The sequence below is a fragment of the Pteronotus mesoamericanus genome, unplaced genomic scaffold, assembly GCF_021234165.1.
Source record: "Pteronotus mesoamericanus isolate MK-2021 breed Mesoamerican mustached bat unplaced genomic scaffold, CSHL_Meso_final scaffold_165, whole genome shotgun sequence".
In the NCBI taxonomy this organism is placed as follows: domain Eukaryota; kingdom Metazoa; phylum Chordata; class Mammalia; order Chiroptera; family Mormoopidae; genus Pteronotus; species Pteronotus mesoamericanus.
The window spans coordinates 7,339,152-7,360,508 of record NW_026555307.1 but is presented as its reverse complement, the minus strand read 5'-3'; the positions used below and the strand labels follow the sequence as shown (position 1 = coordinate 7,360,508).

At 46.3% G+C, this 21,357-nt stretch overlaps 2 protein-coding genes across 2 annotated transcripts in view; one reads left to right on the top strand and one right to left on the bottom strand.

Annotated features, from left to right (window-relative positions):
- Nucleotides 1–11,005, bottom strand: part of WDR62 (WD repeat domain 62) — a 57,748-nt gene extending 46,743 nt beyond the window's left edge. Inside the window, 8 exon segments of the mRNA XM_054589056.1 lie at nt 635–795; nt 1,504–1,686; nt 2,113–2,250; nt 2,493–2,663; nt 2,899–2,956; nt 6,505–6,567; nt 7,379–7,470; nt 10,829–11,005. Of these exon segments, the coding sequence (XP_054445031.1) occupies nt 635–795; nt 1,504–1,686; nt 2,113–2,250; nt 2,493–2,663; nt 2,899–2,956; nt 6,505–6,567; nt 7,379–7,470; nt 10,829–11,005 (1,043 nt within the window).
- On the top strand, nt 11,004–21,094 carry THAP8 (THAP domain containing 8). The gene is given in 7 exon segments (XM_054588810.1): nt 11,004–11,062; nt 11,676–11,801; nt 18,281–18,447; nt 18,606–18,622; nt 18,727–18,890; nt 18,892–19,067; nt 20,949–21,094. Coding segments are annotated over 7 exon segments (834 nt in total). The 3' UTR covers nt 21,074–21,094.
- The last annotated feature ends 263 nt before the right edge of the window (nt 21,095–21,357 follow it).

The following is a 21,357-nucleotide window of genomic DNA, read 5'->3' as shown; positions in this document are numbered from 1 at the left end:
CCTGTTAGTATTTTTCTCTCCCCATTTCATCCAACCCAAGCTCTGTCCTCTCTCTCTGAACATGGAAAGATAATGGGCATATACCTCAGGCCTTCTCTCTCATGAGCTCTACCACACCTGACCAAAATTCTCTGTGCAAGGGAGCAGGGGAGTTGTCCCCTGGCCTGGCACCTCCCTACAAAGGCTACAGTTTACTGAGCACCTACTGTGAGCCAAGCAAAGAGCTTTCTGCACTGAATCCCCACAACGTCCATGAGAGATAGGTACTCTATTTAACAGAGGAAGAAACTGAAGCACAAGTGGATAGTGCTTGCCTGAGGCCATGTAGCACAAAGCAGAAGATGACAGAGCTGGGCAGCCTGTCATCTACTAGAACAAACCACTGTCTGTGGGTTGCTGACCCACCCTCCCTTTCCTCTGAGACACCCAATAGCCCCTTCCAGGCTATTAGAAAAGGCACTCAGGAGGCAGTGTTCAGCAATGTACAAAGAGGCCACCTCAGGCACCCTGCAGGATAGCTGTATCCTGCTTCTTGCCTAGGGCTGGCCAATATGTAGATGCATCTGGAAGCGTGGATGCATACCAGCAGACAGATGCTGGGTGGTCCCCTCTCGCTCCCCCTGCTGGGCAGTACCTGGGTTCCAGGCCCTGGGCCACATCAACACCAAGGTAGTGTGGCTTGGGCAGGTTGGCAAGGTAGTGTAGGCTGTGGGCCTGGAAGATGCGAACTATCCCATCTGTGCAGCCGCAGAAGATGAGCTCCTGACTGACACAGAGGCAGGATGAGAGAGAGACCTGTGGGGAAAAAAGGGACCCAAATGGACTTTGTGCTTCATGTGGCCTAATTCAGGGACATAGGGACTGACAGAACAGCAGCCTTGGGCCTCCAGAGAAGCCTCATAATTTCTTGGGTCTAAGAAACCCATCTTAGTAAATTTTAAGGTTTTTGAAATCAGATACAGCGTAAGGTCACTATTGAAGGAAACATGCCAGCGGGTAGACAGAGGCACAGATTAGGATAGAGTTGTCATTGCTGCCTACAGAGGAGTTCAGCTGTGGGTTGAAAATATCTATTCAGCAGACCATGACTTCAGATAGGTCATTTGTAGTAACAGGGTTAAAAATTGGGCTTAAATTTTATTCCCTATTGCTTAAAAGCAACTTCACTGAGATTATACTTCAAAGCAGCACAGAAAAAAGTTACTGTATTTAGAAAGGACTGTCTATCCTGCCATAACATGTAGATAGAGGGGCAAGATGTGCCAGAACTCTGGACACTGGTTAGAGGAGTTTTTCAAAATCTGTAGGCTTAATTTATAACTGCTAGGAGCTATGCATCTGTCTGTCAAAAGCCTCTGACATGCTTAAAAGCTGCATGAGTTCCAGCAAGAGGATTAAAGCAGTCTTTCTGCATTACTACCAGGCAGAAAGAGTGCTGCGTATCCCAGGAGACCATGCCATGGAAACAGTGTTTCCCCCATTGATAGCAGAAAGGTTGGGTACCTTCAGATTGATCCACTTCTCCAGTACCCTCTTTTCATTGAACTGGCAGAGGAGACCCGAGTAGGACACACAGAAGGTATTGCCTGCCGTTTGGCCCCGGCCACAAGCCACACCACAGAAGACATTGTTGTGCAGCTCACCCAGGATACCTGAGCGCCCTATAAGAGGCACTGTTCCTGTCACCTGCAAGCATAGCAGGACACAGTGAGACAATGTCCATATAGCCTAAACCCCAACGATGTCATGATGGGTTTCTCATGACCACAGCAACAATACAACTAAACAGGAGGAACCTAAGAAAATCCTCCAAGTGGAGGAGGAGGGAAGAAAAAATGGAACACACTTCCAGACAGAATGAATAGAAGGCAGCAGTCCAGGAACAAGGTCTGGCCCCAGGGTCAGGGGTGGAGGGGAATGAGATGCGGAGATTTCCTAGCAGGGCTTGCCAGTCAGCACCTGGAGAGCAGGCCAGAAGCAGAAGCCAGAGCCTTGAGAGGCCAGACAGTCTCTGACACCACTGCCGCCATCTCTTAGGTAGAAAGAGGAGTCCACCCTGCTCCTGATAGTTACTCTCCAGGCCTGGGTGAGGTGGCAGGGACAAAAACTTACCTTTGCTTCAGTGGACACTTCCAAGAACCAGAACCTCACATGCCGGTTACCAACTGTGACAAAATAGCTGCTGTCCTCTGAGAAAGAGAGGGCGATGACCCTGCATGATACTTTGTTGGAGGCCACCACAACATCTTTCTGGAAGAATCATTACAGAAAAGTTGAAGATCACAATAGGTAAAAATAATTACCCATTCCACTAGTTGAGAACTTGTCATATGCCCTTCAGTAAGTGCCTAAAACAGGGATCAGGTGCTCAAAAAATATTTGCTTGATGAATGAGCACATTACCAAGTTATCTTATTTAGTTTTTCCAATGCCTGAGACTTAGGATGCTCTGGCAGCTGGCTTCCTGCCCATACACCCACCAGTCAGCTCACCTTCCAGTCCCAGACGTTGAGTACCATGTCGTGCTGGGAGCCCATGGATACAATGTGCTTCATATCAGGGGAGAAGGCCACACAGGCCACGCCGCACTTGTGGCCCAACATCTCCGCCACCTGACTCTTCTCATCCACATCCCAGATTCGCACAGTAGGCCTGTGCCCATTCTAGGGAAGGTGGGGCTGTTACTGTTGCTGAGTTCTATGCCAGGCAGGGCGAGAGGGGCTGGCAGGGCTGACGTTGGCATTGCCCCAGGATGAACCCAAAAGCCACCTCCCCCATCTGCCACAAGGCTTTTCTGGCCCAGGAAGGAGTTATTCCAGGGACTTTCCAGGCCTGGTGAGGGCAGAATGAATGGCCCCAAAACCCCTCCCCACCTACTCAATCATGATCACAACTCACCTCCCCCGTCACTATGTACTTCCCATCAGGGGAGAAGGCCAGAGAACTCAGAGACTTCCTGAGGGCAAGGAAATGGGTTGATCACTGGTTCCTCTAAAGGATGGGCTACCAGACCTTAGCCTGGCTGTGCTCACAGCACTCTGCCCACTCCCCACTCCCAAGCCTGGAAGAGGCCAGAAGTGAGCACCAGCAGCTCCCATAGAACCAATGTTGCCTGTGTGCTGAGCAATCCTGCATTCCCTGCTGCTAGAAGAGGGGAGCAGTAGCATAGGGAACTGGGGTTCTGTAAAAGCAAAGGTCCCTTCCACCCTAAAACTCCAAACCCAAATAGGGGGGACACCTCTTAACAGGGACTCTCCTTCTTCTCCTTCTACAGCCTTCCTCAGACCCAGCAGCCCTACAACACTAAGAAATTCAGATGTAGGAAATGACACAGATCTGGCCTGACTATGAAGGTGGTGCTGAAGGGAGGACCGTGGTAGGCATCATACTGAGACAGCCGCAGCATGGGCTGCACTGCTAATCGCTCAAGGTGTTTTGGAAAACCCATTTTTAACAACCAACATGTTTTTCTCTGATACTCCCAGACAGCCTGAACAACAGCTGAATGCCCAGACTAATTTACAAGCGTTTTGGCAGCAAGTTTCACCATTCCCAGACTGCATTGTTTTTTTCCCTCTCTTGTCTTTCTTTTAATGCTGTTTTCACATCTGTTCCTTAACAATCTATTAATCCTTTCCTTCGCATGAGTGAACTTGTGTGCAGATAACTAAATACATGCCTCTGAGTAAGTCTTTCACAGTCTCTTTGGTTTGCAGGCCAACACTCAGTCCACTGAGCCACACCAGCCATGGCTATTTGACAATCTCATAGAACACTTATCATGATCAACTCAAATCTCCAGTGGCTTCTCATTGCTCCTACAGAAGCAGACAAGGCAAACTGCCTACCTAATAGGCACTCATCCCTTCTTCCTCACTGACAGAATACTAATTTGACTTGGGATTGTAATGTCCCCAGCTAGAGTACATTTCTTCACCTCTCTTGTAGCTACACAGGTACAGCTACATGACTTAGTCTGGCCAATGAGAGGTGCTGTGTGCAATTTCCAAAAGAGCTTCTCAAAGATAATTCTGCCCTGCTCCCTACCTGTTCCCCTTCTGAAAAAAGGACATGATAGCCAGAGCTCCATCTTCGGTCAAGTGGCAACTTCAAGAACAGAAGCCTCACAATAAGCATGGTGGGACTGAAAGACAGAAGTGGGGTCCCTAAGGCTCACAGTGACACCAACGCCCCTGGGTGCCCACTTCTGGACTTATGCGCAGGAAGAGCGTGCAGTTGTGTTTAAACTATGTTTGTTGTGGGGTTTCTATTGTCTGCAGATACTCCTAACCTGACTGTCATGTGCCTTGACCTTGTGCCCTGCCCTCCATCAAACGCTCTATGGGCATCAGTACACTGATTCTTCGCATGCATTCAATGAAGCCAAGATTCTCATTAGCCAGTTTTGAGATGAGGAGACGTCAACACAGGGAAGTCCCCTCCCCAAGGTTACCTAACCAGACAGGGCAGAGCCCTGGACTCTAGACCAGAGCTTCTCAGTCGTGGCTGCATGTCAGAATTCCCTGGGGAGCTTTTTAAAAATTTCAAAGCCATGCTAAGACTAGTAAGTAAAATTTTGATGAGGAACAGGGTAATATCTGCAAGGTTTCAGAGAAGCTCCCCCTAAGGTACTCACTAATCACAAAGGGATTCACTGTGGAGAAGCCTGTCAGACACCACCTTTACCAGGGGCTCAGAATGAACACCACCAGTCATGAGAGCGAGCAGCACCGTGAACTTCCTGGTAGAATGTACTATCTCTATCTATCAGTGAGAAGGGAGCAGAATGCAGCGTCCCTTCTGCGTGTTTCTGCCAAAAATGCAGACCCTGAATCTATGTATGAGAAAATGTCACACAAACCCAACTATTGGAACATTCTGCAATACCTGGCCTGTAATCCTCAAAACTGTCAGGGTCACAAAAGTCAAGAAAAGATGGAGAAACTGCTTCAGGCTTAGGGAGAATGAAGAGACAATGACACCTAATGCATGATTGACAGAATCCTTTTGCTATAAAGGACATTCTTGGGACAAAAGGTAAAATCTGAATAAGGAGTAGATGGTAGTAATGTACCAATTTTATTTTCCTGATATTGTTGAATGTATTGTAGTTGAAGGACCATATCATTTCCCCCCCCGGAAATATAAGCCAAAGTATTGAGAGATACAGGGATGTCACGTTCTACAACTCACTCTCAAATGACTCAGAAAAAAAGTTATTATGTATATGGACAGAGAATGATAAAGCAAATGTGGTAAAATGTTAATATTTAGGAAATGTGGGTAAAAGGTATACACACTCTTTGTACTATTTTTAAGTCTAAAATTATTTCAATATAAAAACTTTTAGTTTGCCAATATCCAGGCCTCACTACAGACCAATGATTAAGGCTTCTCTGGGAGTGAGGGCCAGGGGTCGAATGCCTCTGACATGTAGCAAGGGTGAAAACCTCTACTCTGGCCACACCACCTCCAAGCCAGACCTATCAGTGGTTGAGAGTGGACCATTTCCATGTCATCTGCCAGATGACACGGTGATCAGTCTGCCCCAAGGCAGACCCCTGGGCACCAGCTTGGGCCTACCCAGAGCTAAGGGCTTTCCCCAATAAATTGGCAGCTGGAGGGATCTTTCAAAATCACATTCATTCCTTCATTCATGAAATAATAAGTTTCAGTAATGTGCTAGATACTGCTCTAGGTGAAAGGGACATAGAAATTCACTAAGAGAAAATCCCTGCCTTCAGAGAGCTCACTCTTTAGAAGGCAGACAGACAGTGGGTATCATCAGTAAGGAAATTAGATAGCATATGAGAAAGGAGTACATTTTGTGGAGAAAAGTAAAACAGGACAGGGAGATTGAGGGTGCTGGAAGTTTGGGGTGTGGAAAGTATATCCCTAGTCTATAAACACCCTTCAGTAGCTTCTCTTTGCAATCAGCATCCAACCCCCTCCTCAGGGCCCAGGTGATGTGGCTTCCGCCTGTTCCACCCCTAGCCCCCTCACCTACCCCTCCATTCCAGGCACATGGATCCTCAGCAGCTTCTCAAACAACCCGAGATTCTTAACCACTGCCAGGCTTCTGCCCTTGCTGTTCCCTCTGCCTGAAACATTCTCCCTTCACCTCCACATAGCTCACCCCCTCACTTCCTTCAGGTGTCAGCCTCAAGGAAGCATTTCCAGAGCCCTCTGATATGGCTTCTTCCTTACTCTGTTCCTATAAATTGCCCTAACACATCCCTCATCATTTCCCTAGAGCAGTGGTCACAGTGGGCTTCCTAGCCATTTGGTTTGGTCTGTCTCCCCTCCTGAGTGGTCAGCTCTACAGAGAGCAGAGATTCTCATCTCTTTTGTTCACTGCTGTGTCTCCAGCACCTGGGACAATACCTAACACAGAGGAGAAACTTGTGGAATGTTGTTGAACTGATGGGCGAGTGAATGAGGGAGTCATCCAACCACAAGTATTTCCACAGTCCCACCCCTTCCTATGCACAGACCCCAGCTTACCTGGCAGTATTAAAAATGTGCTGCTGCTTGTTCTCCTTGGGGTCCAAGATCACCACCACACAGCTGGGGAGGAAGAAGAAAATGTGCTCAAACTGAGGGGAGTATTGGGTCCAGGGATATTCTGTTCCCAACAGAAGGTAGCCCACACATAAACAAGGCTCCCTCTGAGCAGAAGATTCTCTCTGTTCTCTTCCTCCTCCAGGTGCCTGCGCTGAGAATTCTAGGGCACTTCACATTATTGTTAAAATACTTTCTTAAGTAGAAATGAACACTCCCTCTGGGGTAAATATCCTGCCAGGCCCTGGGTTAACACTTATGTGCACGATCTCTTTAAATCCTTACAACTGCCAGGTAAGGTTAGGAATCTTAGTCCCATTTTATAGAGAAGGAAACTGAAGCCCAGAGAGGGGAAGCCCTTTGCCTATGGCTACCCTGTAGGTCTGGGACAGAGTGGGGATGGGAATCTATACCTGTGCTTACTTCCCTGAGACTCAGTAACAGAGACTGTTCATCAGAAATGACTATGGGTCTGCCCTGCCCTGCAGGGGTTGGGGGTTTCCCTTTGGCACCCCAAACAGCTACATAGTATTTTTGGAATAAACAGCTGCAGAATGTCCTTCAGTATTTTCAGCTATCTAAGAGAAGGGTATCACTATTTCTGTTGTATAGACATAGAAGAAGAGTCTCAGAGAGGGTCATATGGTAGAAGTGGGACACAAATCCAGGCTGTCCTTCCCATAATTGCTGCCACCTCCCACCTGTAGTCACAATAAGGTTTTCACAATGCCATGGAATTCTCTCCACAGCCCTCAGAGATAGGCAGCATTATCTGAATTCTGCAGATAGAAAAGCTGAGGCCCATCCACTCACTCACCCTGCTAGGTAGGCCACATGGCCTGTGCTGGGATCACAGGTTAGGCCATTGCTGTTCTGGGCTGTGATGCCAAGCACCTTCTCCAGTGACACCTGCAGGGAAAAGATCCAAGTTTAAAAGCACCTGCCCCAGCAGGCCCTCTGTGGCATAGCCACCTCAGCCACTCATTCTGTTTCTGTTATATTGAACATACTCACCGAGCTTCTATAGTCATCTACCATCAGCTAACCCTTGTTTTCTCCAACAGACCTTTGACAAATATACTGTGTCAGGTGAAGGACATAGAGTGGCAAGGGAAACGGACAAAAAATTTCTTCCCTTCTGGACCTCACATTCTGGTGGTGATAGAATGGAGAACATTCCAAGAAAGTAAACAGAAAAAATATGCAAAATAGATACCAGGTGATGATAAGAGCAATAAAGAAAAACAAAGCAGCCCTGGAGGGTGGCTCAGTTGGTTGGAGCATCATCCTGTACACCAAAAGTTTGCAGGCTGGATCTCCAGTTGGAGCACATATGGTGGGCAACCAATCGATGCTTCTCTCTCACATCAATGGTGCTCTCTCTCTCTCTCTCTCTTTCCTTTCCTCTCTCTAAAATCAATAAACATATCCTCGGGTGGGAATTTTGAAAGAAAGAAAGAGGAAGGAAGGAAGAAAGGAGGGAGGGAAAGAAGGAAGGAAGGGAGGAAGGAAGGAAGGAAGGAAGGAAGGAAGGAAGGAAGGAAGGAAGGAAGGGAGAAAGGAAGGAAGGGAGAAAGGAAGGAAGGGAGAAAGGAAGGAAGGAAGGAAGGAAGGAAGGAAGGAAGGAAGGAAGGAAGGCAGGCAGGCAAAGCAAGGAAGGAAATTAGAAGCACAGGGGGAGGGGAGAAGGCCTCACTGAGAAGGTGACCTTTGAATAAATTTCCAAGTATTTTGTGTGGATGAAATTCTTGAAGCCCCATATCGACCCAAAGAAAAAGGCACTGTTATCAGCCCCCTTTTACAAATGAGGACATTGTGGTCCAAGGTCCCACACCAGCAGAGTGGCAAGGTGGGGATACAAACCCAGGTAGTCTGGCTCCAAAACCAACACTTTGGGCCCTGCAGGGGAGGAGACAGAGCAGTGAGCAAAAGTGGACACTCCCCATTCCCTCATCAAATTTGTAGTCTAGTGGTTCAACAAGTAAATAAACAAGTGAAGAAACACATTTAAATTTAAAAACTTTCTATGCAAAGTAAGTTAAATGGACCAGTCCCCATCATGGTTGATCAAACAATTTAGAGTATGGGCTCAGAATTGCAGTATCTTCATATTTTGAATAGACCAGTTTCTAATTATTAACTTTTTTGTTTTAACTTTTTATTTTAGAGGGAGGCAAAGGGAGAAAGAGAGGGAGAGAAACATTGATATGGATGAAAAACATTGATCTGCTACCTTCCGTACACACCCCCCAACTGGAGACCAAACCTGCAACCTAGGCATGTGCCCTGACCTGGAATGGAATCCACAACCTTCGGGTTTGCGGGTTGATGCCCAACCAAATGAGCCAGTCCAGCCGGGCTAGTTTCTAATTATTATAAGGTAAAACATTCTCAAGCAAGTCCCTGGCCTCAGAAATGCAGGGCAAATATGGGACAATAATAGCTAACATTTATTGAGCATTAACCTGGAGCCAGGCATTGTTCAAACACCTATGACTGTATTGATCTTTTTAATAATAACCCTGTGCTTTGGTCACTCCACATCATCTTCATCCTGACCTGCAGAGGGTAGGAGAGACAGCTCCTCACCCGGTTCTGCACTGTGTCCAGATGAGGAACAGAGGCCCAGAGGGTTTCCCATCCAACAAGGAGCACTGCCAGGACTTTAACCCAAGCAACCAGGCAATGGCGCTCACGTTTTTTCATCTGCCAGTCAGCACTATTGGGCGTTAGTATAACTGATCATTTCTAGACTAGGTCTTTTGCAAGCCAGGTGGACTCTGTACCACCAAACAAGGAAAATAAGTAAATGACATCAATTACCCAAAACACACAATCATAATAGTACAATTATGTTACTAATAAAAGTATTTGCAATGTACCAGGTATTGTTCTAAGTGCTTAAGATATGTGAGCTCACTTAATTCTCACAAATACTATATAAGGGAATATTTATACTATTATCCTCATTTTACAGATGAGAAAATTGAAGTAGAGAAAAGTTCACTAACAGGAAGAATAGTTTAAGGTTTATGCCCAGGCAGTCTGAGTCCAGAGGCTGTGCTCTTTACCCATCTTGCTATACTGCCTCTCTGAAATTGCCATTGTTAGTCATCTATGTTATAGAAAGTTTAGAGCTGACTAGACACTATCAGAAACATTCAAGATAAAAAGCTATGAAGTATAGGGAGCTGGGTGGGTGTTTGCTTGAGGCTGGAATTCAAGGCCTCTATGTTAGAAATAATCAGGCTAAGACTTGAGGGATGAGGAGCTAGCCAAGTAGACTGAGGAAAACAGCACAAAGGACTCACCAAATGTAAAAGCTAGGAAGAGGGAAAGAGCTTGGTGCTTCAGGAAAATAGATAGCAGGACAGTGAGATGCAACCTTTTTAAAAAAAATGTTTCTTTAATCCTCAAGAGGATTACCTTTTTCAGACGGTGAATGAGGGAGGTACACCAGAGAGGTGGGCAGGGGCCACTTGCCCAGGGCCTCCCAGCCAGGAGTGGGTGATAAAATCAGAGTGCAGAAGGAATCCACAAGCAGCTACCATGTATCCATCCTTTATCGGACTCTGTGTCAAGCAGGTCATACTCACAATTTCCTTTCATCTCACTGCAACTCCATGGTATGGTTATTGTTATCTCCCTTTTATAAAAGCATACTTTGTGGCTCAGGGTGTTGGAGAACAACTTTTTTAATTGCTGCTGGGCTAATCGAATTCCCTCCACTTACTCTAAAATAATCTCCTTTGTGTCTGTTTCTCAGGACTTCTGTAAACTCTCCTCCTACGCAGAGCTGCAGAGATTTTACAATTACGCACCTCCTCTCCATAATGCGGGTTGGCGTTAAGGAATAAGAATCCCACCTTGGTAAAGGAGAAGGAAAGGGAAGGCAGGGAAGAGCTGAGGGAGAGTTAGGGCAGGTAAAACTCGGGACCCTAAAGGTATTGCCGGGGCGAGGTCAGTAAAAATGGAAGGGCCCAGAGAGACGTTTATAGACTGAAGAAGTATACCTGCAGGAAAGAGGAACCAGAGCGGAACCCAGGAATACTCCGAGGACTGAGGGTGGGGCCCGGGTTTGAGAGGAGGGGCTAGGATTGACGGGCAGTACCTGAGAGAAGAGGAGACGGGAAAGGCGGGGGAGTCTTGACTAAAGGGGCGGGGCTTAGGGGCACAACCAGGCCACAGAGACGAAAGCCGGGAACTGATGAGCGGGGCCAGAGATCCAAGAAAGGACCAGGAGATGGTAGGATAGACAGCTCCTCACCCGGTTCTGCACTGTGTCCTCGGGCGCTGCCGGGAGTCGCGTCCGTCGACGGAGGCAGGGGGCTGAAGCAGGGGGCGGAGAGAACTGGCTCCTCCGCGCTGGAATTCCCTCCATGACAGATGGCAGCTTCTCGACTGCATCGTTCCGCGCACAGCCTCCAGGCGCCAAGGCCGCCATGGTCGCACTGAAGCCGGGTGACCGTTACACTCCTCAACCGCCTCTGCCGCCACCAAGGTACCTAATAACGAACAGCCGCGGGAAAGTTGGCGCCGCCAACCATTGGATGCGGTAGCTCCTGGTCTGGCCAATTTCAGGGCTGCGGGGCGGCGCTTTTGACCAATGAGGGTTAAGAGGCGGAACGGAGTGTTTGGCGGGGTAGGACCACAGCTACGTTCAAGAAATGTTGGCGGTTTATATCCAGTTTGCGTTTTTATCATTCACTGAAACATACTGGTTTTAACTTTTACGTGGCTAAGACCTAAGCCGCCTCATCTCGCTTTTTGCTGCTGCACCAGGGCAACTAGCCACGCCGGGGCAGTCTCCCGGATGTAACCTAGGGTGGAGCCTAAACGGACTGACGAGTTCACGTGGGCTCAGGAACGCCGTGACTCCACCTCTGCCCGAACCTGTGATAAGGTCCTAGTAACTAAGAGCAGAGATGTACTGCTTTTCCTCTGTAAGTAGGGCGTAGCTGTAGTAACCCGGCAGGACAGGTAGTACACTGATGCTCTCTGCCCTACCGAGGCAAGTGACGAGGCGCTCCGGCCTCTCCCGTAAGACTGGAGTACTGAGCACGGCTTGGGCGGGGTTCGGCGGCTCCCGGAGACCACCAAACCTCCGGCTGCAGACTGGGAAAAACTCAACGGGGCTGGACAGCTCTGCACAAGTACTGCTAGGCCCCGAACTGCTCCAACACTGCCGGCCTACTGGGAGCCGACAGCCGCCCATTGAGGTTCTACAGGGGCTCACAATAGTGGGATGGGGCTTGCAGGGGGCGGGGCCCGAATATAAATACCTTAGTCTGCACCTGGTCCAGCTTGCAGTCTCTGGAAGGGCTTAGCAGAGTCAAGAAACGTTATTCTCAGCATTTCACCCGGCTGGACACAAAGGACTCTGACAGATCTTGTTCCTGACCTGATGAGCTCATAGATAAGCAAGGGGTCAAAATTGAAGAACTAACCCTGGCTGGTGTGGCTCAGTGGATTGAGTGCTGGTCTGCGAACCAGGGGGTCGCCGGTTGGATTCCCAGTCTAGGGCAGCTGCCAGGGTTGCAGGCCGGTCCAGGTGTGGGGCACACAAGAAGCAACCACACATTGATGTTTCTCTCCCTCTCTTTCTCCCTTCCTTCCCCTCTTTAAAAATAACTAAAGTCTTTTTTAAAAAACTGAAGAACTAAATACACAAGCTAGGCATCATCCATAATCTTTTCTTTAATACCATTGCGCCCAGTCTAGTTTATTAACCCATCCTTTGACTCTACCTCCCAGACACCTTCCCATCCTGCAACAGTCACAACAAAACCTCTAACATGATGGCAATTTTGTTATAAATGCAAATAGAAAAATCCTAACTAAACTAGCAGGAAATTTTTTAGAACCCACATTCCCAGTCTGACCACTTCTGTCACAGTATAGTCCAGCCTGCCATCACCTCTCAGAGAGAGAAAGAAACATCCACATGCTGTTCCATTTATTTATGGGTTCATTAGCCGCTCCTTGTATATGCCCTGACCTGGGATCAAACCCACAGCTTTGGCACATCAAGACAACATGCCAACCAACCAAGCTACCCAGCTGGGGCCATGCCATCATCTCTTACCGAGACATTGTGGTAGCTGCTTGCTGGTCTCCCTGCTTCCACTCTTGCCTCCCTTACAGTAACAAAAATAACTTACTGTATGCCAGGCGTTGTTCCAAGTGTCTCACATATAATAATGAGAACAATGACAACTGTATCTAGCAGCCAGGTGACTATTAAAATCAGGTTCTGTCTGTGTTGTTTAAGTCCCACTAGTGGCTGCCAAACTGTTCCTCTCACAGACTAGTCCATTTCCACCTCAGGGCCCACTGCTGAGTCAGTCTTGCAGAAGCCACTTAGCTAAGAGTTGGGTGAGGAGCAGGGTGGGTGAAGGGCAGTTTCTAAAGCAGATTCAGGAGAGGGCATGGATGTCAGATAGGAACAAGGTGAAACATATCCAGGGAAGTGGCTACCAGGGAATAACTTAAAAGCCTGCCCAGCAGCCAAAGAAAACATTAGTTCTGTTTTAGGCACCTTCAGGAACAAATGGCAGTCATCTCTAATGGGGTAGGGGATCAGTTAGGAAATTCATCTAGTTGGCAGTAACAAAGTCTTGAGAGAATAATGGCTTAAACAAATTATGGGGTATATAGGAAGCATTATGGTTATGTTGCAGCAACAAATTCAAAGTCTCAGTGCCTTACTACAAGAAAGGTTCATTTCTTGCTCACATTATGCCCTTTGCAGGTCATTTGTGGCCCCTACTCTATTTTAATTGAGGACTCAGGATGAAGGAATAGCCCCTGTAAGGAATATTGCTGGTCTTGTGGGAGGGGGAAAAGAGATAGTGGGGAGAATCATCCAATAGTTTCTGCTAAATTTTATATTTAGAAGCGGTCCATGTCACTTTACTGCTTTGGCCAAAACAAGTCTATGGCAAGCCTCAGGTGAACATAGTAGAGATGTGTAATTTTCATGTAGGGAAGGGCAGCAAATATTTTGAACAATAATACAGTCTGCCTCAGAGTTTTTATTTCTCATATAAAACAAGTACAGAGGTTGGCTGACCAGCACTGATGTGGAGACTTCCACAACCGACAGGGATGAGGGGCCTATCTTTCTGCTGTGTAATTCTTAGCATACAGCTTCATCCAAGATGGCTGTCAGTGCCCAGCCATTACGCCCTACCATTCCCAGCAGGAAGAAAAGGAAAGGAGGAAGAGCACAAAGCACCCAACTCTAAATTGAGGCAGCCCTCTTTATTAAGTCTTCTCAGAAACCTCCCTCAATATTGGGTTCTTTATCACTGGTCGCCCCCACCTGCAAAGGAGGCTGGGAAATGTAGTCTTTTAGCTGGGCATTTAACAGCCCTGAAGAAATTTAGAGTTAGTAAAGAAGAAAAGAAGAGTTTCTAGCAAAGTATGCTACTCTGTGCTCTAGATAAGAAGACCAACAAGACTAAAATATTCTATAAAAAAGGAGGACACTGGCTGTTCATTTAAAGTAGGTTTTTAGCCCTGGCTGGTGTGGTTCAGTGGATTGAGCTCTGGCCTGCAAACTGAAAGGTCACTGATTTGATTCCCAATCAGGGCACATGCCTGGGTTGCAGGCCAGGTCCCCAGCTGGGGGCATGTGGGGGGCAACTGATCAGTCCATGTATCTCTCACACACTGATGTTTCTCTTTCTCCATCCCTTCTCATCTCTAAAAGTAAATAAATAAAATATTTTTTAAAAATAAAGTAGATTTTTAGAGAGGGATATTGTCCATCACAAATGTTGCCATTTAGAGGAACCAAAGAAAATGAGAACAAGATGAAATTGGGAAGAGGTTTTTTTTTTTTTTTTAAAAAAAAATGATATTCACTATCCTCTTTGGCCCCTCAAGATGCTCTGATTCCACTTGAGAACCCCTTCACATTTAAGGTACCATTCCAGATGTCTCACACAACTCGAAAGTATTCATTGGCCAGAACTTAGTTATGTCATCACACCTAGCTGTAAAGGAATGCTGGAAACAGTGTTAGCATGGCATATTATGGCCTCAAATAAAGTTGGAGTTTTGTTCGTAAGAAACAAAAGAGTCAGCAATGGAGTAGTGTTGGCCCCAGCATAGGGGTTGGGAAGTGTTGCTCCACTGGATTTCCTATGTGTGTCCAGAAGGAGGCTGGAGAGAGCATTTGGATCCCAGACCAAGGTTGAAGAGACTGCAGAAGCCAGAATTCCTGGCTGTGGACCCTAGGGTTCTGGTCTTTGGGTGCCACAGCTCTTCTCTAAGTCAGCCTTTCTGTTCTCTTTCAGCAGCTGCCTCCCCACCCCCTTCCCCTCTCTGTCTGCCTTTTTTTTTGCCTGAGAAGTCTTGTTCCCATCCCTACCTCTGTTCATCCCATCCACTTCCTCCCCATTGGTGGCATCTTTAGTTTTTTATATGTTCTTCCTGGTGTTTCTTTATGCAAATACAAGCAAATGTGAGTATATGTTCATATTTCCCCCCTTATTACTGTACTAGTTTCCTGTGACTGCTATAACAAACTTGGTGGCTTAAGACAACAGGAATTATTCTCTCACAGTCCATATCAGTTTTACTGAGCCAAAATCAAAGTGTTGGAAGTGCCACATTCCCTGGGAAGCTCTAAGGAAGAATCTGTTTCTTATTCCTTCCAGTTCCTGGTGTCCTCAGGCATTCTTTGGCTTGTGGCCACATTACTCCAATCTCTGTCTCCATGGTTGTATCACCTTATCCTTTTTTGTCTATGGTATTGCATTTAAGGCCAACCTGGATGATCTGGGATAATTATCCCATCTCAAAATCCTTAACTTCATCACACCTTTTGTCATGAAATGTAATATTCATAGGTTCCAGGGACATAGACACCTTTTGGAGACCATTGTTCAGCTTACCACAATAACTAAAAGCTGACATACTCTATTTGGAACCTTGCTTTATTCATATATTATATGCCTGGTAATTGTGTGTCAGTTCCTAGAGTGTCCCCAAAGTCTGTTTTAGAGCTGCATAATATTCTTTTGTGTACATGTGGCTGAATTTTTTTTATTTACCCTGTCTCCTATAGATGGTATTGTTCCCCGCTCTCTAACATTCTTTACTCTTCCTTTTTTTTTCAATCCTTACTCAAGAATATATTTATTGACTTTAGAGATGGAGGGGCAGAGAGAGAGAGAGAGAGAAACATTGATCAGTTACCTCCCATAGGCAGCCCGACACGGGATTGAAACCGCAACCTAGGTGTGTGTGCTGACTGGGATCGAACCCACAACCTTTTGGTGTATGTTAACAATGCTGCAGCCTATTGAGACACCTGGCCAGGGCTCCTTACTCTTCCTTTTTAACAGAGAGCAGGCCTCATACACCTCAGCAAGTAAAGTATACAGCATTTTTATGGTTCACTTCTATTTATGAAGTTGATACTGGTTTTCCATTTGCAAGTTGGTGTAAAGTTAATTAAAGGTACCTTTGATTAACATTTATAGTTGGTGAATTTTAAGAAAAATATTAAGTAAATAATGTCACAGATATGGAAGACATTGTGAAGGTGGGATGTGGATGACTGATTGTAGTAGTTACGCTACTGAGTTAAATAGTTAAATAAACTAACCCAAAATTTAACAGCTTGATGTAAGTGTTTAATATCTCACAGTTTCTGACTGCAGCTACAGGACAAAGTGGCCAGAACATAATCATGTGGCCACCCCTGACTTCAAGCGAAGCTGGAAAATGAGGTCTTTATTGTGAACAGTCTTGAGCCCAGGTCTAAATAGAGAGTGTATTGCTTTACAGATGTTGGGGACAAGTGGCACCAGGACACAGAAGTAGTGGGAGCACCTCTAGAGAGTGCCTTATCAGATAATCCCCACTCTCCCACTGGAAAAGCTTTTATTTAGTTAATTTTTTAAAATTTTTTTAAATTTTAATTTTTAATTGTGGTAAAATACATGTACCATAAAGTCTTACCATCTTAATCATTTTTAAGTGGACAGTTCAGTAGTAGTAAGTATATTTGAATTGTCATACAACCAATCTCCTGAACTTTATCTGGGGAAATTGAAACTCTGTACCCCATTAAACATCTCTCAGTTTCTGCTTCTCCCCAGTCCCTGGCCACAAACCATTTTTATTTTTGCTTCCATGAATCTGACAACTCTAGATACCTGATGTAAGTGGAATCACACAGTGTCTATTTTTGTGTGTGTGGCTGGCTAATTTCACTTACCATAATGTCCTCAATGTTAATTCATGTTATAGCATGTCAATTTTCTTCCTTTTTAAAGCTGAATAATATTTAATTGAATGTATTACCACATTTTGCTAATCCATACACATGTTGATGGGTACTTGGGTTTCTTCTACATTTTGGCTATTGCAAATAACACTGCTACAAACATGAGTGTGCAAATATCTCTATGAGCACCTGCTTTTAATTCTTTTGGGTCTATATCAAGAAATGGAATTGTTGGATCATATGGTAATTGTAGTTTTAATTTTCTGAAGAACTGCCATACTATTTCATAGAGGTTGTTCCATTTTACATTCCTACAACAGTGTATAAGGTTCCAGTTTCTGCACATCCTTGCAAACACTTATCATTTTATTCTTTTTTTTTAATAGTAGCTATTCCAATGGTTATGAGGTGATATCTTGTGGTTTTTATTGGCATGTTCCTAATAATTAGTGATGTTGAGTGTCTTTTCATATGCTAGTTGGCCATTTGTATATCTTTTTTAGAGAACTGTTTATTCAAGTTCTTTGCCCACTGTTTAATCAGGTTATTTTTTGTTGTTGTCTAAAAACTCTTTAACAGGTGTTTTCAAGCATACACAAAAAATGGAGTTGTATAAATGAATCCTCATGTACCAGTTGTCAACATTTTGCCAATCTTTTTCAATCCACACTCCTCCCACATACACCTTTAATGCAGTATTTTAAAGTAAATTCCAGTCATTAAGTCTTTTACCCATAAATATTTAACAGTTGACTATTTTAAAAGCACAAATCAATACAGTTATCACACCTAGAAAAATTTCTTTCAATTATCTTATATTCAATTCACATTCAGTTACCCCCAACTATGTTAAAATGTCTTCTTGCACTGGCTGATGTGACTCAGTGGCTTGAGTGCCGGCCTGCAAACTGAGAGGTCGCTGGTTCCATTCCCTGTCAGGGCACATGACTGGGTTGCGGGGCCAGGTCCCCAGTTGGGGCCTCTGAGAGGCAACAGATCAATGTATCTCTCACACATTGATGTTTCTCTCCATCTCTTTCTCCCTCCCTTACTGTCTCTCTAAAAGTAAATAAATAAAATCATTTTTAAAATGTCTCTTTACAGAGTGATCTGTTGCAGGGCAAGGTCCAGATCCTGCATTTGGGTTGATGTTTTCTAAATCTCTTTTAATCTATAACCACACCACACCCCCTACCCCTGCTCTTGCTTGCCCCATGAAGTGGGCAGGAAACCAGGAAGGAGGCAAAAATCCAGCTCTAGAGAATGGAGACTAGATAGGAGGAGTAGTGGAGGTGGAATAGGCAGGTTGATGCTGGGAATTTAAAAGGTGGAGTGGAAAAGTGCAATACAGGTAAGGAGGCAAAGAGAGTTTGGTGGCCTAGGTGCAGGGGTTTGGAGTCCAAGGACCTCTGGGCGTGAATGTTCACAGGGAGGGGTGTGGTTGGACCTGGTATCACTGACCCTACTACCTGGCAGGTTCCCGGTGAAGGACGGCCTCCTGCTGCAGTCCTGGCTGCAATACATAGGTCATCAGCTCCTGTGCAGCGAGTACTTCATACCTTCCTCCATCCAGTGGCACTGGGGTGTGTGCTACCTGCAGCCAGATTCTCTGCCCTCCATCTTCTCTGGGCACATCTGCCAATGTGAGCACAGGGTGGTCCCACTGCTGGAGGCTAACCCTCCCTACCCCCTACACCTGCCTTCCCTGCTTGAGAAGTAACCTGTGGAGTCTTGTCTTTAGGGAAATACCTCCTGGAGCCTTATTCTCAGCCCTCACTCCTGAGAGAAGTTCTTCCCTAAGGTCTGGACTTACCTCAGGTAAGTCCCCCTTAGAGCCAGACCCCCCAACCCATATCCCCTCCTGAGGAAAGCCCCTCTGGAGCCCCACAGAGATGTACTCCCTCCTATGCCTTGTCTCCCAGAGACAGTGTAGTCCCCAAAGCAACTAGAAGCCAGTTGTGCCTCCATAGGAGGCCACACCCCTGTCTCCTGGCCCAGACATCCTGGCACGTGGCCCTGAACACCTGGTGTGCTGGGGCCAGCATCAGGAGACAGATGCTGGGGCTGCAGCCACCCTGTTCCTGACCACCCCCTCTGCCCACAGTATTTTGCTGGCTTCACCCTTAAGTCCCCTCCCAGTACCCGCAGGCTGAACTGGGCCCGGCACTGGGAGCACTGCTTCAGAGGCTGCAGAGGGTGCAGCAGTGTCAAGAGCACAACCAGGCAACAGGCACAGCTGCACAAGGAACGCTTGCTGCGAAGAGTGAGTGGGACCTGCCTGATCCACTCAGCATGTATTTTTGTTTAAGCTAGAGCCCAATATTTAAAAATCAGAACATTCTACCCATGTTTCCAAATTTTTGGCTTTTCTTGGAAAAAAAATCAGTCTGGCAAAGTAGTGGCTGGTCCATTTATTAATATGTAAGCCCTTACTCTCTGCCAGATTTAATAACTTACTGAAAACTATGATTTTTTTTAAACTAAGCTTTTTAAAATGTGTCTTATTATTTATTTTTAGAGAGAGGGGAAGGGAAGGAGAAAGGGAGAGAAACATCAATGTATGGTTGCCACTCACATGTCCCCTAATGGGGACCTGGCCTGCAACTCAGGCATGTGTCCTGACTGGGAATTGAACCAACAGCCCTTTTGTTCACAGGCCAGCCCTCAATCCACTGAGCCATACCAGCCTGGGTCACTATGATTTTTATACATGTCCCCATTTCCTGATGAAAAAAGTGAGGCACAGAATGACACAGTAATTTGTCCATAGTCAGACAGCCAGTAACTTACAGAGCCAGGATTCAAACCAGGTGTCTCGCTCCAGAGGAGACCTGTGAGCTCCTGTTGGGGTGTCTCTGTCTGGCCCCTACAGAGCTTGAGTTTGTGACCCCTCTACTATAGTCCACTAAACCTTATCTAATGCCCTTTCGCCACTCTATTTTACTATTGAGTATGCTTTGGGAGGGGGAGAAGGGTATCATGTCTTTAAAAAATCAAAGCTTGACCAGGTCTTTTCTCTGCTTAAAACCCCAAGGCCAAGCTTGAGGTCCCGGGGCTCTGGCCTTCCCTGGCAAGAAAGGTGGGAGGGGTTTCAGAAAGGAACTGCCATGGTATCTCTGAGCTAAGGTGTCTCTCAGCTTGACAGCCAGTGGGTTGGACATGACCCACAGACGTTGTTTGTTTGATTTTACAGTGCTTTAAAATAATTTCCAATCTTTCCCAAAGGCTCAGCAGATCTAGCAGCACTGGGTTCATATTCCCAGTTAGTAGCAGTCAGCTGGAGCTGCAATGTGGCCACCGCTGGAAGCATTATGCTTGAGACTGGCCTGAATCATGATGGGGCACAAAAGGGACATTCAGTGGGGCAAGGAAAGAACTCAGATTCTGGTCTGAGGCTCTTCATGAAGCCTTCCAGGGCCTCTGAACTTATGTTTTTTCTCTGCCTCCCCTGTCCCGACTCGATCCCTGTCTCTCAGTCTCCTCCTCTTTTTTCCATAGTCATCTCTGTTTATCTGCTCTCCAGTTGCTCTCTCCTCCCATATCTCTCTCCATTTCCCCATGTCTCTCTTTATCTGCATATTTCTGTGTCTTATTTATTTATTTATCTATTTTTTATTTTAAAAAATTCCATTTATTTATTTTTAGAGAGAGGGGAAGGGAGGGATACAGAGAGGGGGAGAAACATCCATCGGTTGCTTCTTGCATGCCCCTAACTGGGGACCTAGCCTGCAATCCAGGCATGTGCCTTGACTGGGAATTCAACCAGTTACTTTTTGGTGCTCAGGTCAGCACTCAGTCCACTGAGCCACACCAGCCAGGGCTGTGTCTCCCATATTTATATCCCTGTCTCTCTGCCCCTACATTTATCCTATTCCCCATATCTATTTCTCCATGTCTCTGTCACCCCACATCTGTTTCCCCATTTTCCCATACTTCTTTATTCCCCATGAATCTCTCTCTGGCTCTCATATCTGCTTCCCTGTTTCCCCATATCTCTCTCTGCCTACATCACTCCCTTTTTCCTGACACCCACCTCCCACCTGTGCCTCCCTGTTCCTCATCATTTCTCCCCCCTCCTTTTTCCTTCCTTCCCCTCACTCCCCTATGTTCTCCATCTCTACCACTTCTTTTCTCAGGACCTAAGGAACCCAGGCCTCCACCATCATCTGTGGAGAGCCTGACATAACTGTGGTCCTTGCCCAAGGTCCTATACTGCCCACACTGCATGCCAAGCCTGAGCTCCTGGACACTCAGATCCCCAGTGCATAAGGACCAGGACAGATGGCAGAATACAGAGGAAGAAACTGATCACATAAGGCCTTCGTCCATCCCCACCACCCATCCTTGGACATAGCAGTGCCTCCCTCAAGGGTCTAGCTCCCACCCTCCTAGGGTCCTCTTAAACCTTAGGGCCAAGCTGGACCCAAGACCCCAATCAGCCCTGATTTTGTTGGCTATCAGGTGCCTGCCCCCCTTCAGCTCAAATCTGTCAGTAAAACAACCTCAAATCAGAACAAGGGTTGTTTTGTTTGGAGACAAATGTATCTGCTTCT